Source organism: Littorina saxatilis, linkage group LG7 (assembly GCF_037325665.1).
Source record: "Littorina saxatilis isolate snail1 linkage group LG7, US_GU_Lsax_2.0, whole genome shotgun sequence".
Taxonomy (NCBI): Eukaryota; Metazoa; Mollusca; class Gastropoda; order Littorinimorpha; family Littorinidae; genus Littorina; species Littorina saxatilis.
Genome location: NC_090251.1, coordinates 7,015,249 through 7,033,557, shown reverse-complemented (window position 1 = coordinate 7,033,557; position 18,309 = coordinate 7,015,249). Strand labels below are relative to the sequence as shown.

Sequence of the window (18,309 nt, the reverse complement as noted above, 5' to 3'; positions counted from 1 at the left end):
CACACACACACACACACACACTTGGTATCATAAGCAAAACTGAGTACAAACATTGTATAACATTTAAATTTTACTGATTTTTCACATACAAAGCAACTGAGCAAAACCCACCAAAACAGAGCAACAAGAAACTCAGGCAAGCCATCAAGCAAATAAATACCCTTCAAGAAATGTTCAATGAAAGAATCTAAACAAGCCATTATGAGTGCACTAGCAATATTTGAATGACTAACAAATGATTTAAATGTCACAAATCAAAAGAAATATCCTGGTTCCTACCATGTAAGAACACCCATGGGATAAGCCATTGGTGTCCCTACATTACAGGTGGCCTGTCATGACAGGTACAGTTGGGTCACGGTCATGGACAAATTAAGGCCGTCACATCACAAACACTGTACACTGTACCATATACATGTGTGATGCAGCGGGGATAGCAGTGATGCAGGAAAGGGGGGAGGGGGGGGGGATTTACAGTTTGTCTACCAATGGCAGAATATCTCCCCCCAAAAATGTAGTTCTTGCAGTGCTAAATGTGATGGGAGGAAATTATTTTGCATAGGACCAACCAAAATGTCCAAATACTAAAGGTACAAATTGTACCACTGTACCTGAAGTTTTGTAAATATATGACTTTGGAAAAGACAATATACTCCTGTGCACATTTTTTGGCTCTGGACATTAATTGTTCTTCAAACACTTACTTCAATATTTCATTGTGACATATGATAAATACAATAACTGCATGATAAAATTACAATAACTTTTATGATTTGAGAAACACTTCTACAAATCTTTGGTTAGATAGACGTAAGATAAAGGCAACATCAGCCAAGCCACAAGGAAAAGACCACTCAAGCAAGCGAAATTAAACGTATCACAGTTGGCTTGCAAAATAGCAAATCGTATGGACGGCAATTCATCTTAATTAAACTCAAAATGGTACATGAAATAAAAGAAGAGTTAGAATCCAAAACTCACAGCAATTAACTCATACACAGCATCATGCTTGCAGAAGGCTGGTGCTGAGTATAAAAGGTCGGGTCAGGCACGTGGAATTGTTTGGCGGTATCGAATAACCAACACTAAGTCCCCAATAGGGATCCCCCTGTGGGGCATGATTGAAGCATCATCTTGTCGTGGAATTGTTTCATCTACGTTCCAAGCTTACAGGCTTGGTCATATCAATCGCCTTGGTACACTCATGACCTGAGGCATATCACAATGTTTTATATTATGTGCTTTGGTTCAAATGTTTTGGAAAAAAATCTTGTTATACATAATAAGATAAGTTTGTAACAGATAAACCAAGTACATGTTTATCAAGGAGTACAATTCTTGTGGACATTGCATTAACACTCATAGTTAGAAACATCTGTGAACTTTGGCATAATTATTCTCCAAACGTATCACAGGAAACTTATCTTCAAGAAGACAATTTTAACTTTGTTTTGTTTTGCGTCTCAAAAATACTCCCATAAAACTGTCTAAATAATGTCACACATGCTGTCTTTTAATGCCTCCAATATGTCAAATGTCTGAAATGATAAACAATAAAATCAGATCACAGAAATTGGTGTTATTCACATCAGCTGTTACCTAAAAAGTAACAATATAGTTGGCTGGAATACGACAATATAGTGGGGTGGAATGCGACAATATAGTGGGGTGGAATGCGACAATATAGTCGGCTGGAATGCGACAATATAGTGGGGTGGTATGCGACAATATAGTGGACTGGAATGCGACAATATAGTGGGCTGGAATACGACAATATAGTGGACTGGAATGCGACAATATAGTGGGGTGGAATGCGACAATATAGTCGGCTGGAATGCGACAATATAGTGAGGTGGAATGCGACAATATAGTGGGGTGGAATGCGACAATATAGTGGGGTGGAATGTGACAATATAGTGGGGTGGAATGCGACAATATAGTGGGGTGGAATGTGACAATATAGTGGGGTGGAATGCGACAATATAGAGGGCTGGAATGCGACAATATAGTGGGGTGGAATGCGACAATATAGTGGGGTGGAATGCAACGATATAGTGGGGTGGAATGCAACAATATAGAGGGCTGGAATGCGACAATATAGTGGGGTGGAATGCGACAATATAGTGGGCTGGAATGCAACAATATAGTAGGGTGGAATGCGACAATATAGTGGGGTGGAATGCGACAATATAGTGGGCTGGAATGCAACAATATAGTGGGCTGGAATGCGACAATATAGTGGGCTGGAATGCGACAATATAGTGGGCTGGAATGCGACAATATAGCGGGGTGGAATGCGACAATATAGTGGGGTGGAATGCGACAATATAGTGGGGTGGAATGCAACGATATAGTGGGGTGGAATGCGACAATATAGAGGGCTGGAGTGCAACGATATAGTGGAGTAGCGAACCATAAGACCACATAGTGAACTGGAATTACACCATACACTTGGCTGGATTTAGACAAAATAGGGAACAGTAACTAGACAATAATTATAATGGGCGCAACCATCTCTGTGACCTTTTATCCCTACATCAAGATCTTGGGACTGAGATAGATCCTTAAAGTGAGTATTAGCACACAGCTGATGCTGGTTTACTATGTCTTGAAAAAGGAGAAGTTCTGGTTGGGGTCGAGGTACTCCCCAAAGTACTTAGCCGGCAGATCTCTTTCCGGCAACTTCTTCTTTGGCACCTTCTTCTTGACGTCCAGCTTGAACAGGTTCTTCTGCACCTGAGTCGGTCGCTGACTGAAACACACCCAGTGCAAACAGTCAAAACCAAGAAAAAAGTCATCAAAAAACAAGAACGATTAATTTTTGGGAACGTTTAATTCAGGCCAAAACAACACATTCACAAATTCGACCTAACAGCTTTTTGAAGTGGACAAACAAGATTGAAACACAACAGAAAGGAAAAACAAGTTACTGATTAACACTTTAATTCTACCCCACCTATGTTGACCAAGTTTTTTTTAGCCGAGACCAGCTGTGCTGCTGCAGGTCACTCAGAATTGTAGTAACTGTGTAGTAACTGTGTAGAAACTGTGTTTCAACATGCTGGAATGCAGGAAGCGACTGAAGTGACTGTGTTTATGTATATATCCGTACCAGGTCAGATAGAGCAATATGAGTGGGTACGGATATATCTGTACCTGGGAGACAATGAGTTAAACATTGGATTTCCCTTCTTTGAGCCAAATTGTGACACCAGAGTTCAACTAAAACTCATATTTAGGCGGCTAGCTGAGACTACAAAATAGAATTCATTCATAAAAAATAAAAGGAATTCTTACTATCTTAGAATGTCCCCAAGATGGTCGTAGCAATGACCAAATAAGAAAAAATAACTGCAAAAAGTTTCACCCAAGAAAAAAAGTACAGTAGCACCGAACTATAGAGCAGCTTTTTTGTCCAGGGAGAAAAATAACCCAATTTTTATTGAAAAAATCCTAACAGGACTATGTAAAAGGACCTTACCTTACCTCCCAGCTGTAATAAGGGGGCATTACTTACCATAGACTTAAACTAACAATTAGCATTTTAAGTGTTCAATCCTTGTCAACTATCCTATCATTACTGCTCTTTAATGTCATCAACTGGTGTCCTCAGTGACTGAGTGTTTCAAATCTTTATCTCTTTAATTTCTTTCTGCCAAAAGATGGTACATGTACTACATTGGCTCAGAATGTATTGTGCATTAAGATGAAATAACCAAGTTTTACATTATTTTAGATTAATAATTGAGCAGAAAAATAGCCTAAAGCTTTCGAACTGAACAGGAAACAAATAAGTTAATGAGCTGATTTTGTAATAATGTCGGTTATATTCAAACATGTATGTGCCTTCACTAAGCATACACAAACAAACAAACAAACAAACAAACAAACAAACAAACAAACACACACACACACACACACACACGCTGCACACACACACACACACACACACACACACACACACACACACACACACAAAGGCAATTAGTCATCAGTAGCTTGGGAGAGTCGCCTGCAAGTGACTCAAACTGCATGACAACAATCAAGCCAGTACACATGTATACATCGTGTGACAAACCAAAAGCAGCAATCTGAACATCTTGGACAGCGTGTGTGTTACTCAACCAGGGCATACCAGTCATTGTACATACTGAGCCAAGGTGAAGGGATTTTTTGTAAATTTTTTTTTAACACAATCTTCTTATTTTTTTCTGAAGCAAAAATAGTCAAATCAAAGCTTTCACGTCCACAATGACAAGTTACAGAATCAGTTCGGAGCATATAGCAATTTCTGCACAAACTTGTGGAGATATACCATGTTAATTTTCCCCAACATAACTGATGTGCTGAAAGCGAAACCTCACAGAAAACAACAGTGCGCTCAAAAACCACCAAAATACATGGTGTACAAAACAAAGCAGAGTTCAGTCAAATCAAAACTTTTGTTAGTCTGCAATGCCCCCAAACAATCTCATGTATTTGAAAAGCACAGAAAACATTGCCAAAAACAATCATTGTATGAGTTTGCCAGAAATGACCAAACCGTGTGCAATGCAATGTTAAACTGTTCTGACCCATGGAACAAAACTCCGTTACCCATCCAGCTTAATCTTGGTGCTGTTGTGAGACAGTTGCATGCTGTTCAGTGAAGACGTACCTTGTGGAACTGAAAACAGCCACGTGTACACAACGTAACACAACGCAATCATGTAGCTCCACATGCAATTACAGAGACACCATTGTGCTGTAATACTTGATTTGATTGATGTATGGTTTTGTCTTTGTGTCTCCGTTACAAAAGCAATGCGATGTGGCACCGAAAGAAAAATGTCCATATTTATGTATTATGAATTATGCACATTAAAGTTTTCGTATCTTATCTTATCTGATCTGATCTGATGTTTTCTTCTCTTAATTACATGATCTTAATATATTCTCACCAGCAAGCAAGCCCCTCAATTCTTCCTGTCAATGCGCCCTGTCTAAAAGTTGCATGTTGAACAACCCAAGAAAGCAAGAACTGTTTACAAAAGAGCCATAAAGCCATAGTGTTTCAGGAAAGGGAATCCCAAGCCATTACGTTGCTCGACTGAACGGCACACCCAACAGTCTCGGGGCTGGAGACACGGCCATGTTGTGTGTTAGATACCCCAGCATGCTAGGGCTCGCTCTTAAAATACACAGAAAACCCCTCTGCAAGGATTAGGGGAGGGGGGGGGGACTAAGTATGGCTGCCCAATAGCAGGTATACAACTCTAACAGAGGTATTTCTGGGCACCAGCTACTGAGAACAGTGGAACCCCCATTTAGACAGTGAGGTATAGACGGTGAGGTATAGACGGTGAGGTATAGACGGTGAGGTATAGACGGTGAGGTATAGACGGTGAGGTATAGACGGTGAGGTATAGACGGTGAGGTATAGACGGTGAGGTACAGACGGTGAGGTATAGACGGTGAGGTACAGACGGTGAGGCATAGACGGTGAGGCATAGACGGTGAGGCATAGACGGTGAGGCATAGACGGTGAGGCATAGACGGTGAGGCATAGACGGTGAGGCATAGACGGTGAGGTGTAGACGGTGAGGTGTAGACGGTGAGGTGTAGACGGTGAGGTGTAGACGGTGAGGTGTAGACGGTGAGGTGTAGACGGTGAGGTATAGACGGTGAGGTATAGACGGTGAGGTATAGACGGCGAGGTATAGACGGCGAGGTATAGACGGCGAGGTATAGACGGCGAGGTATAGACGGCGAGGTATAGACGGCGAGGTATAGACGGCGAGGTATAGACGGCGAGGTATAGACGGCGAGGTATAGACGGTGAGGTGTAGACGGTGAGGTGTAGACGGTGAGGTGTAGACGGTGAGGTGTAGACGGTGAGGTGTAGACGGTGAGGTGTAGACGGTGAGGTGTAGACGGTGAGGTGTAGACGGTGAGGTGTAGACGGTGAGGTGTAGACGGTGAGGTGTAGACGGTGAGGTATAGACGGTGAGGTATAGACGGTGAGGTATAGACGGTGAGGTGTAGACGGTGAGGTGTAGACGGTGAGGTGTAGACGGTGAGGTGTAGACGGTGAGGTGTAGACGGTGAGGTGTAGACGGTGAGGTATAGACAGTGAGGTATAGACGGTGAGGTGTAGACGGTGAGGTATAGACGGTGAGGTATAGACAGTGAGGTATAGACAGTGAGGTATAGACAGTGAGGTATAGACGGTGAGGTATAGACGAGAAGAGAGAGGCAATCACTCACGGAGTTCGTGGCATGGGCGAGCTGTAGACGGTTGACCTGGCACTGGTGATGCTGCGTTCAATGTCTGACGGCTGGTGCTCATCCTCCCACAGGATCAGCTGCTCCTTCTTGTAGCAACCGGGGCACCTCACCTCGTTGCGTGCTGAAACATCACCACCTCTGCTGTTACAGTGGGACTCACCCTTTTAAGACTCCCCAATTTAAGACTTCCTCTGTTCTAAGACCTTGCTATTTGAGATATCCTGTTGGTAACCTCTGCAAATTGACCAGCTGAATTCTAAGACTCCTCTGAGACCTCATTTTCTCAGGTTGTATTTGTCAACATGGAGGGATTGAGAAGTTTTGTCTATAGTTGCTGTATTTCTTTTCTTTTCTTAGTTTGCCTTTATTTTCTGTTACTGGCGTTGTTTTGCTCAGAGTGACCTCAAATAAGCAGTATGTGTGTGTGTGTGCTTGTGTGCGAGTGTGTGTTTGTGTGCATGAGGGTGTGTGTGTGTGTGTGTGTGTGTGTGTGTGTGTGTGTGTGTGTGTGTGTGTGTGTGTGTGTGTGTGTGTGTGTGTGTGTGTGTGTGTGTGTGTGTGTGTGTGTGTTTGCGTGCGTGCGCGTGCGTGCGTGCGCGCGCGTGCATGTGCATGTGTAACCAACTGCACTCTGTGTTACTAGCTTATGACCTTTAATTTTCACCCGAAAAATTTAGCGCAGCATCCTTTACACTGAAAATCAAATGAACATACATTCAGCTGCCTCAAAACTGATTACAGCAACTTTTATATTCAAAAACTAACCTACATACAAACAAACAAACAAACAAACAAACAAACACACAGACAATCAAACAAATGTACTTACCAGCTTTGTGCATCAGCAATGGGCAGCCGGACTTCTTGGCGGAGTCGAAGGGCGTGTCGTTGTGAATGTTGGTCACGTCCAGAACGCCTCCATGTTGAACACAACAGTTGAAGCACTCAGCCTTCTTCCCCTCCCCAGCGTAATGGGTGGGTGTGTTGCCAAAATCTGCACACAATTAACAGTCAACAGTGTAGTCATACAGTGGAACACAACAGTTATGTGGGTTCAAACTTTGTAAAGTATATAAGTATATTTCAATGTGTATTATTATTTGATTTGATTGTATTCAGAATAATTTATCTATGTATGTTAAGTGAGGCGCTTAGAACTTCTTAAGGATTTGCACCATATAAATATCCTAATTATTATTATCATTAATTGAGAGACAGATGCAACATACGCTGCAACTGAAAGAGAAATGTTAACGCAACTCACGGTCTTGAATGTTAACGTCAGCCCCTTTCTCCAACAACCAATGCAGGACGTCGCATGCCCCGTATAACGCTGCCTGAAACACACAAACATACATATATACCGTATTTTCAGGACTACAAGGAGCTTTGCTGTAAAAGGCGCAACCGCCACTTTTAAGGGAAAAATGAGAAAAATCCTCACAAAAGGCGCTTCCGGTTTATTGGCCGCAAGTCAAAGGAAGTATACAGAGTGGAAATAGCTAGGTTGCGTGCAAAGCAAAATGCCAAAAGTGAACTCAACTGTAATGAGAATACTGAAGACAGCAACAGAAAATAAGAATTGTACGAGTCAGCCTGGCACTCCAGGCAACAAACATGGAATGTCGGTCAGCAATCTGATCCAACAATCATCTTTCAAGACAACTGCATAAAGTACAGTTCACACCACTACCCGCATAGACGAAGTCTTGAAACAACTCTGTCGCGTTTGAATGCATTGTGAAAGAGTGAATTAATACTCTTGCTTTTAGTGAGGCAAACTTTCTCTACACGCGCTCCTTGTCCACGTGCCTTAGAGACACTCCTCGCTAGTGACTGTCCTCTAATGTCACATGGGAAAGTTTGACCCACTAAAAGCAAAAGTATTCACTGAAGCATTTCACAACCCATACAAACCCCACATAGTTACAGTGGTACCTGCCATGAAAGGACACCCCTGGGACCAGTTAAAGGTGTCCCTACATTGCAGGTGGCCTGTCATGATATGCATAGTTTGGTCAAGATAATAAAGGGTCTCCAGGTGTCCTTTTGTTGGAGGTCTCCACTCATAAGGGGGGGGGGGGAGGGTCCTCGAATCGCAGGTACCACGGCATTTCCGAACATCATCTATTCCGACAATTGAGGGGAGAGAACTGACCACATGTGCGGGCGTGCGTCCCTCGGACTGGGCCGCATCCAGTGCTGTCCCTTGCTGCACCAGGAAACGCAGACAGTCCAGCTTGTCGTACCTGGCCGCCAGGTGGGCCGGGAGGAAGCTGTTGTTGTCGCCCATCGTCGTGTCGCAGTCACGCTCCACCAGGCAGATCACCGCCTCCAGGGCTACACGTACAACACACAGTTTTCTGACATTGGAGAAATGCACGATGTTCGCTGCTAATTTGACAAATTCAATTTGTGACATGGTGTCTAACACACAATTTGCAAAATATTCCACTGGGTGACGTATCTCGATGCGGTTACATGAGGCCGAAATGCGTGATGTAAAATCAAACGCTGCACCTCCCCCCGCCCAAAAAATAATCAATTGTGAGGCTGCATTCTGTGAAGAGTGGACATTGTTTGCAGAATAAATATTGCAGATTGGCATAGTTAAGTGCCATTAAATTAAAAACAAAATTAATTTAGCAAAAACTTTTCAGTCTGAATGGAATGTAGCCAGCTAGGCTGTAGAATCTTGGTATTTGTCAAAATGGAAGCTGCTTTTATTGGTGGTAAAAACAGGGACACATATATATGGCAATCTGCAAGATGGTCTGGTAAAAACAGGGACACATATATATGGCAATCTGCAAGCTGGTCTGGTAAAAACAGGGACACATATATATGGCAATCTGCAAGGTGGTCTGCCTAGGTAGGAAAGAAGTGAATACCAAAGTAAATGAAAAGTATCATAAACAAAATGTTACAAATTTGATGACCAAAAGTAGTCTTTACCTAAAAACAAATCAAACCCAAAGCCAGAAGGGCCAGAAAAAACAACCTCTCCTCTGTACCTCCATGCTGGGCAGCGTAGTGTAGCGGAGTTTTGCCGACTTCACAGCAGCAGTCCAGGTCCACACCGTGATCAAACAGCAGACGTAAGATCTTGATGTGATTTCGCATCGCAGCCAGGTGAGCAGGTTGTCTCCCCTTCTGGTCCTCGGCCACTAAATCCGCACCTTTCACACAGTAGGACAAATTTGAAACACAAGTAAGATTTTTTTTTTTAAACAAAATAATTAGAATCACAGTTCAACGTCAGTGTAACTGGCAGCTACTTATGTCTTTTGAAGAGGGGAAATAATTTTGAGTTTTGCACACCATGTCCCTTGAGTTTTGTACACCATGTCCCTTGAGTTTTGTACACCATGTCTCTTGAGTTTTGTACACCATGTCTCTTGAGTTTTGTACACCATGTCCCTTGAGTTTTGTACACCATGTCCCTTGAGTTTTGCACACCATGTCTCTTGAGTTTTACACACCATGTCTCTTGAGGTTTGTACACCATGTCTCTTGACTGAGTTTTGCACACCATGTCTCTTGAGTTTTACACACCATGTCCCTTGAGTTTTGTACACCATGTCTCTTGAGTTTTACACACCATGTCTCTTGACTGAGTTTTGTACACCATGTCTCTTGACTGAGTTTTGTACACCATGTCTCTTGAGTTTTGCACACCATGTCCCTTGAGTTTTGTACACCATGTCTCTTGAGTTTTGTACACCATGTCCCTTGACTGAGTTTTGCACACCATGTCTCTTGACTGAGTTTTGTACACCATGTCTCTTGAGTTTTGTACACCATGTCTCTTGACTGAGTTTTACACACCATGTCTCTTGAGTTTTGTACACCATGTCCCTTGAGTTTTGCACACCATGTCCCTTGAGTTTTGTACACCATGTCCCTTGAGTTTTGTACACCATGTCCCTTGAGTTTTGTACACCATGTCCCTTGAGTTTTGTACACCATGTCTCTTGAGTTTTACACACCATGTCTCTTGACTGAGTTTTGTACACCATGTCTCTTGAGTTTTACACACCATGTCCCTTGAGTTTTACACACCATGTCTCTTGACTGAGTTTTGCACACCATGTCCCTTGAGTTTTACACACCATGTCCCTTGAGTTTTGTACACCATGTCCCTTGAGTTTTGTACACCATGTCCCTTGAGTTTTGTACACCATGTCCCTTGAGTTTTGTACACCATGTCCCTTGAGTTTTACACACCATGTCCCTTGAGTTTTGTACACCATGTCCCTTGAGTTTTGTACACCATGTCTCTTGAGTTTTGTACACCATGTCTCTTGAGTTTTGTACACCATGTCCCTTGAGTTTTGTACACCATGTCTCTTGAGTTTTGTACACCATGTCCCTTGAGTTTTGTACACCATGTCCCTTGAGTTTTACACACCATGTCCCTTGAGTTTTACACACCATGTCTCTTGAGTTTTGTACACCATGTCCCTTGAGTTTTGATCTTAATGTTAATCTTCCTTGGTCGCTGTTGTTTGTTTGCTTTCTTGTTTTTACATTTGCAAACCAAACAAAAACTAAAAGACATTGAGAAATTCCTTGTCACAAACAGCTACTACTTTCAGCCCTTAATAGCCCCATACAAACTGCTATGGGAACACAAAGGACCCTGTCACAAACAGCTCTCCAAATCTAACAGGTGTGCTGTCTACCCACGTGACAGAAACATAGAACTACTATAAATAGCTCACACTCAAGACCGGCAGACAACTCCGTCATATCAGCTGTTGTGAAAGGGGGGACTACAGTTGAACCCCCCTTTTAAGACCTCAACAAATCTGAGAAAATTAGGTCTTAAAAAGGATCGAGGGAGTCTTAAAATGGGGGTAAATTTACAGAGGTTATTAACAGAAAATCTGAGAAAACAGGGTCTAGAAATGGAGGGAGTCTTAAATAGGGGGGGTCTTAAAAGGGGGGGTCTTAAAAGGGGGGTTCCACTGTACTGCGTAACCCTGTCACACAGAGAAACACTCACCCTTGGCAGACAGCAGTTTCAGACACTTCCCTTCCCCGTTGTAGGCAGCGTGATGGGCCGCTGTGTGTTTGTTCCGGTCAGCTATCTCTGTGCTGTTCATGTGGTCCAGCAAGAGACCAACCACGTCAGAGTGACCACCGATGCAAGCCTCGTGAAGAGGGATTCGACCGTTAGGACTTTTCAGTGTGGGGTCTGCCCCTCCCTGTAACACGCAAACAATTGGGCCAAGATGTATTGTAAGCTCACTTCTGATTTTCTAGATTCAGCTAAGACCTGGTAACACTGGTCAACCTAAAATTACCTACAGCTTAAAAAAAATATTGTTCTTTCTCATTCTCTCTCTCTCTGACCCTTTCTCTGCGTCTCTTTTTGCATTTGTCTCTCTCTGTGAAATGGGTGATATGAGAGAGTGGACTGTTGAAAGATATATAGAACAGTTATATGCATTTTTTATGATGAACTTGTCTTGTTATTATACCTCACTGGCTTGGTTTTTATCAGGCAATGCATTGTATTTGTGTATGCATACATGTACAAATGCTCCTCACACCAGGACAATTGCCAATGGCTTATATGATCATATGGCGACAGGGGTGTACCATAACTTTTTTTGCTACCGGCCAGGTGGGCCGGTAAGTCAAAATTTGAACCGGCCCCCCAAAATCCCAACCGGCCCCCAACCTGTCCGGATTTCTTACAACCGCCTCAGCGGCTCGTCGTGTGCTAAGCACATACACAAAAGACCTACATTCATACTTATAATGCATACATGTGGATTTGCACAACTAATAACTACCACAAACACACACAAGACTTGATGACTAAAATGCTATATTTTAATATAATGATAATTAACCTTGTTTTAATAAAGAATTGAAAATAAAAGCCTTCACAAAGAAACAAGAAATCAAAACAACATTCACACCCTGTCACACACTAAACCTCACTGAAAGTTACCTCCTTTATGTACCCCCTACCACACAATGTACACAATAATTTACTATGGAACTTTACTTACCACATAAACACACACACTTTAAAAAAAAAGTAAATCAGCAAAATGTTTTTTTTCAAATTATGTTTTTCGTTGTGTGAAAAAAAGTCTTAAAAAGCTGACTACAAAAGTTGTTCTGAGTTGATTTCTTGGTTTTTTTTGTTTTTTTCTTTATGTGTGTCTTGTTAATGTTACTGTTAGATTAAATTTACCACAGCTTTAGTCATAAATAATCAAAAGCATTATATTTCATTTCTATTTCCTAATGAAAACAAACAAATGTTCAGATTTCCTGATCCTAGAATTGTTTACAGGTAATCTTAATGCTTTTGATTCAGCAGAGTTGCATCCCTGCAAATCTGGTGTTAACATATTTTAGAAAACCGTCTCAGTGAGTATGGGTCTCAAAAAGAGGTATGGGTCTCAAAATTTACTTCCTCCAATTCCTCGTATAGATCTTTATAAATCCAGCTTAGCTTTTTCAGGATCATCTCTGTGGAATTCTTTGCCAATAGAAATCAAACGATCGGCATCATTAAAGGCCTTTAAAAGGCAGTTGCACACATATTTGAGCACACTATAAACTGCCCCTGATGTCTAGTTTCCATTGTGTACTCGGATAATGTATCAATGCTCTTAAGTGTTTTGTTTTTTATGTTTATACTCGACCATTATTTTGATGTTTTACTAGTTTAATACTTTGATTAGATACTGTTCATTTTAGGTATGAAATGATAGCATGTGCTTGTGTGTAGATATGCGAGCGCACGCTCGCGCGCGCGAGCATGTGTGTGTGTATATGTGTGTGTGTGTGTGTGTGTGTGTGTGTGTGTGTGCATGTGTGTGTGCATGTGTGTGTGTGCATGTGTGTGTGTGTGTGTGTGTGTGTGTGTGTGTGTGAGTTTATGTGTGCATGTGTGTGTGTATACGTGGGTGTGGATGTGTGTGTGTGTATGTGCGCAGTCTTTGCTTTCGTTTACAATTATTCTCTGTATATGTTCCAAGGACAGGTTGGAAGATTAGGCTAAGCCTAAAACCTTTATCCTTATGTAATAAAGTTCTGAGTTCTGAGTTCTGAGTTCCCTATACATTTCACAGAAACTGGATCAGTGGTACATAGATCGTACATCAAAGGAAAAATATGTTTGCTCTGGATGGGCGGTCAGACGCATTGTAATAGTTGGTTGGCCTTGAGAACTGGGTCAATGACCGGTACTTGCAATCTGAACACAGCCTAGTTTAGAGACAGTCCTAGTTTAGAGACACTGACCTTCTTACCCAGGGTCAATGACCCAGTTTTACCTGAGAGGAAACTGTTTCTTTGATAACATGTGAAAGTCTCTCAAGGACTGGCCAGCGAAGAATAAGATAAGAGAGGGGGTGAAGTGAAGGGAATAGCGCAGAGAGGGGGAGGGAGTGGTGGTGGGGGGGGGGGGGGGTAGCTACTTTGACTGCTGATGCAATCGCCAGCGGCTAGTGGCACTGGAGTGGAGGGGTGATGACACGGTCAAGTGAGGCGGTGGGGGTAGCTGTCTTGCCAATGTGTCTGGGCTTGATTGGTGGTAGTCCTGAGTCCTTCTCAAAGTGAGGCGGTGGGGGTAGCTGTCTTGCCAATGTGTCTGGGCTTGATTGGTGGTAGTCCTGAGTCCTTTTCAAAGTGGGGGAGGGGGGGGGGTGAGTGGGCAGAAGAGAAGTGACAGATTTTGAGATCGCCCGCGAGAGGCCGGTGTGAGGTTTTCATCTTTCGCCGTGTTGATATTTCGCTTCTCGGCCTCGTTGATCTAGTATAAACTACACTGAACAAAAAAACATCCTTCGATAGTACTGATGAGCGACCTTGTGTACCTTACATTCATGGGGCCAAATTTGTCCAACCAATTTGTTTTATTTAACTTAGAAATTTGATTCATCCTAAAATGTTTTCCTTCTTACTCAAGGGACGTAACCACTCAGTACACATTTTTGAAGAATTCGATTTAGGGGGTGAAATCTATTAAATTTTACCACCAATTTTCTTCACATGCAAGAAACTGACATGCTTTTCGTCCATAAATAATTTCACTTCTTAATTTTACCAGGAAACAACATTTCAGTCTTGAGTATATGTCGAGGGCGAACTATGTACACAGGCGAAAGATGAAATCGTGACACCGGTGTAACACGAATTTTTTACTTCTTACTCGGAGTACACTTTTCCACTTTTCGTAAGAGAAAAGAACTCCCCAAGGCACGAAAAAATTACTCCCTCCACGAAATTTTTACTCCCCATTTTTACATTTAGTCAAGTTTTGACTAAATGTTTTAACGTAGAGGGGGGAATCGAGACGAGGGTGTGGTGTATGTGTGTGTGTGTGTGCGTGTGTGTGTGTAGAGCGATTGAGAGTAAACTACTGGACCGATCTTTATGAAATTTGACATGAGAGTTTCTGGGTATGACATCCCCGGACGTGTTTTTCATTTTTTTGATAAATGTCTTTGATGACGTCATATCCGGCTTTTTGTAAAAGTTGAGGCGGCACTGTCACACCCTCATTTTTCAATCAAATTGATTGAAATTTTGGCCAAGCAATCTTCGACGAAGGCCGGACTTCGGTATTGCATTTCAGCTTGGTGGCTTAAAAATTAATTGATGACTTTGGTCATTAAAAATCTGAAAATTGTAATTAAAATTATTTTTTTATAAAACGATCCAAATTTACGTTCATCTTATTCTTCATCATTTTCTGATTCCAAAAACATATAAATATGTTATATTCGGATTAAGAACAAGCTCTGAAAATTAAAAATATAAAAATTATTATCAAAATCAAATTTCCGAAATCGATTTAAAAACACTTTCATCTTATTCCTTGTCGGTTCCTGATTCCAAAAACATATAGATATGATATGTTTGGATTAAAAACACGCTCAGAAAGTTAAAACGAAGAGAGGTACAGAAAAGCGTGCTATCCTTCTCAGCGCAACTACTACCCCGCTCTTCTTGTCAATTTCACTGCCTTTGTCACGAGCGGTGGACTGACGATGCTACGAGTATACGGTCTTGCTGAAAAATTGCATTGCGTTCAGTTTCATTCTGTGAGTTCGACAGCTTCACTAAATGTTGTATTTTCGCCTTACGCGACTTGTTTTTACTTCCAGTAAAAATCTCGTACATTTTTGCAGGTGAAGGGATAATGCCAATAAGTGATCTCGCGCACACCAATGTCGCGCTACCCTCCTTCCACCCCTTCCACCACCAAAACTAACAGGGGACAAGGGAGTAAACATTTTGTTCACCTGGCATGGGAAGTTAAATTGCTCGTGTTGGGGTGAACTAATTTATTCGTTATTTATTCGTCAGGGGAGTAACATTTTTGTACGAAATGTTTACTCGGAACTCACCTGTCTTGGGGAGTAATTTTTTCGTGTAATGGGGGAGTGCTTTTTTCGTAAAGGGAGTAACTTTTTCGTACAAAATGTTTACTCCGGAGTAAAAAATCTCGTGGGAGTAATTTTCTTGTGTTACACCGGCCGTTCCGATTGACTGCGTTGCCTAACGTTACAACGACTTTGTGCTTCAGCGAAATTTGAACCCGCCCAGCGGGCGATTTCAGAGGAATTTTGAACTCGCCAGACGTGATTTGAACCCGCCCGGGGTGGTCGGGCGACGGCGCTAAGGTACAGGCCTGTGGCGAATTAAATTCTTGTTCTCCTACTACAAAGAGTGCATTCATGCATTTTTTCAAAGTTTAGTTTTTTTGTTTTTGTGTGCTGTTGTTGATTGCGCTTAGTCTTATTGATATGTTAAGTTTAGGTTGCATTTCTGTGTGTGGCTTTTAGGTTTCTTGTATTGGAATTGTAAAGCACATGGAGCTGTTATCGGGACTTGCGCTTTAGAAAAGTGAGTTATTATTATTATAATTATTACTATTATTATTACAAACCTTGAGGAGCTCCTCAACCACAGAGGTCTGTCCATAGGTGCAGGCGAGACTTAGTGGACTCTTGTCGAAACCCTCCCTGTGCACCGTGACATCGGGCCTGACAGCGCTGGACTGCAGTATCTCACGAATGGTGTCCGCATCGCCGCGCTCCGTTGCCTCCGCCAGCCGGGTCTTCACTTCTGCAAACACACGCATAAATAGAAACAATCTCCACATTTATAACAGATTCCAAAGTTGGAGTTCTCAAGAAACTCACAAAGAAAAATCTTATAGAGTACTGTCATACTAACACAAGAAAAAACACATTCAGTAATTAACAAGGTAGCATCGTTGTGGAATCCACTTCCCGATACGTTCTAATTTGCACCAAGTAGTACTGAAAGTTTTGAAAATGTTCGAGACCAGTCCACAAAATTATTAGAAAGATTAATCGATTTTGACGAATGAAGAAATAAAACTTTTTGTGCAACCACAGAATTGGACAACTTGTGGGCCTAGGCGATAACAACAGCTATTCCAATCTAGTGAATAAACAGAAAGAAGAAACAGAAAAAGAAGAAACAATTATCAAGGTCACAAAATATTGCACAACTCCCTGTGAACTTTGGAGACATCCCATACACTGATTAACAGTTCCGCGGCCATTTTAGATTCGCACATGCGCACATCTTTTTCTACGAGCACTTTTGCTTCTTCTTCCTTTTCCGGTTTCCAGTTTTTGAGAAAATGCGCATCCGCAGATAATTTTTTCGAAAGTTTTTTCTTCTTCTTCCTGTTCCGGTTGATTTGAAAAAGAATAGATTCAGTGTGCAAAAAGTGCAATTTTGTAGTCTTCCAGCCCTGAAGTTGCTTTTGAGTGTACAAAGAAAGAGTGTAAAGGTTCCAAGGATTACATCGGGCACACAAACACGCGATTTTCCTTTCTTCCCCCTTTGATTTGAACGCGTGCGCAGATCGTTTTTTGCGAGTATGTTTGTACTGCTTCCTCTTCCGCTTTCCTTCTTCGTTCCATGTAAACGCCGAAACTGTTAACTTGTGTGGCATTTCTCCTGGGGGACACAGTAGAACATTACAAGTTTAAGGTTTAGAAAAGAAAGCAGATTGCACACAAAACTCATTGCTGTGCAAAATGTGCTGGAGTAAGATTTCCAAAGCCACAATTAAGTTTGAGTCAGCAACAGTCAACCACTATAAATCTCTGTATTTTTGTTCATCTGATGACGGATACACTTCTCAGTCTCACATTAATCACCATTCTCTCTGAAGTGAAGACCTGTGTGGAGTTGGAATATGGTTTAAGTTCGTGTGTAAAAAGAATGAAAAGATAATAGTTTAACCACTCATGACACAGGGCCGGACCAAATGAGTTGTAAGGGGGGGGGGTCCTCCTTTTTTGGGGGGGCAAATCAGCGAAGTGGAAAATTTTTGAAAAACGGTTAAAATCTGTGCAATCTGGTGCATTCTGGGCCTTGTTTTGAGGGTTAAGAGCAGCATTGTTTTGGTGCTAAAACTAGTAAAAGTCCTAGCCCCCTCCCCTCCCTCCCCCCCCCAAAAAAAAAGCATGTTAAAATGTGGCATCGGATTTCACATTGAATAAAATCTGTTACTTAGAGACACACACAAAATTTATTTTAAAAAAACCAAAAAAAACAACCTCAAAGCAAGGTACATGCTTTTTCCAGGGGTGGGGTTCCGGAACCCCTGGAACCCCCCCCCCCCCCCCCCCCCCCCCCCTGGGTCCGGCCCTGTGACATTCACAACTTCTTTTCAGGGATCGACTGACTTTCTAACATCTCAGAAAGGACAGTAGGCCTATGTCCAGCCTAACATATAATAGCTCCTGGCGTCACAACAAATGTAGAATGAAAGAAAATCAAAATACAGTAAAGAAATACTGCACTGTTAATAAAGTCAGCTCACTTTCTTCTTCAACTTCGTCCCTTTCACAAATCTGTACGTGGGGTGAGGCATCCGATTCGCGTGAAGTCGCCATGTTGTTGACAATTGATCCAAGGAGACTCACTTTCGGCATGTCGTTTTACAATAACATTTGTTTTTCAGCAACGACTTGTAATAACCCATAAATGTCTTGTTTACCGCTTAATGGAATTGACTCG

General features: G+C 42.0%; 1 protein-coding gene across 1 annotated transcript; it reads right to left on the bottom strand.

Moving 5' to 3' along the window:
- Window positions 1-52: 52 nt before the first annotated feature.
- On the bottom strand, window positions 53-18,206 carry LOC138970588 (poly [ADP-ribose] polymerase tankyrase-1-like). The gene is made up of 9 exons (XM_070343054.1): window positions 18,113-18,206; window positions 16,193-16,371; window positions 11,276-11,477; window positions 9,282-9,446; window positions 8,426-8,607; window positions 7,532-7,604; window positions 7,097-7,261; window positions 6,247-6,388; window positions 53-2,752 (listed from the first exon to the last, which is right to left on the bottom strand). The coding sequence occupies exons 1-9, from the start codon at window positions 18,183-18,185 to the stop codon at window positions 2,602-2,604; spliced, it is 1,332 nt and encodes a 443-aa protein (XP_070199155.1). The 5' UTR covers window positions 18,186-18,206; the 3' UTR covers window positions 53-2,601.
- Between the last annotated feature and the right edge of the window lie 103 nt (window positions 18,207-18,309).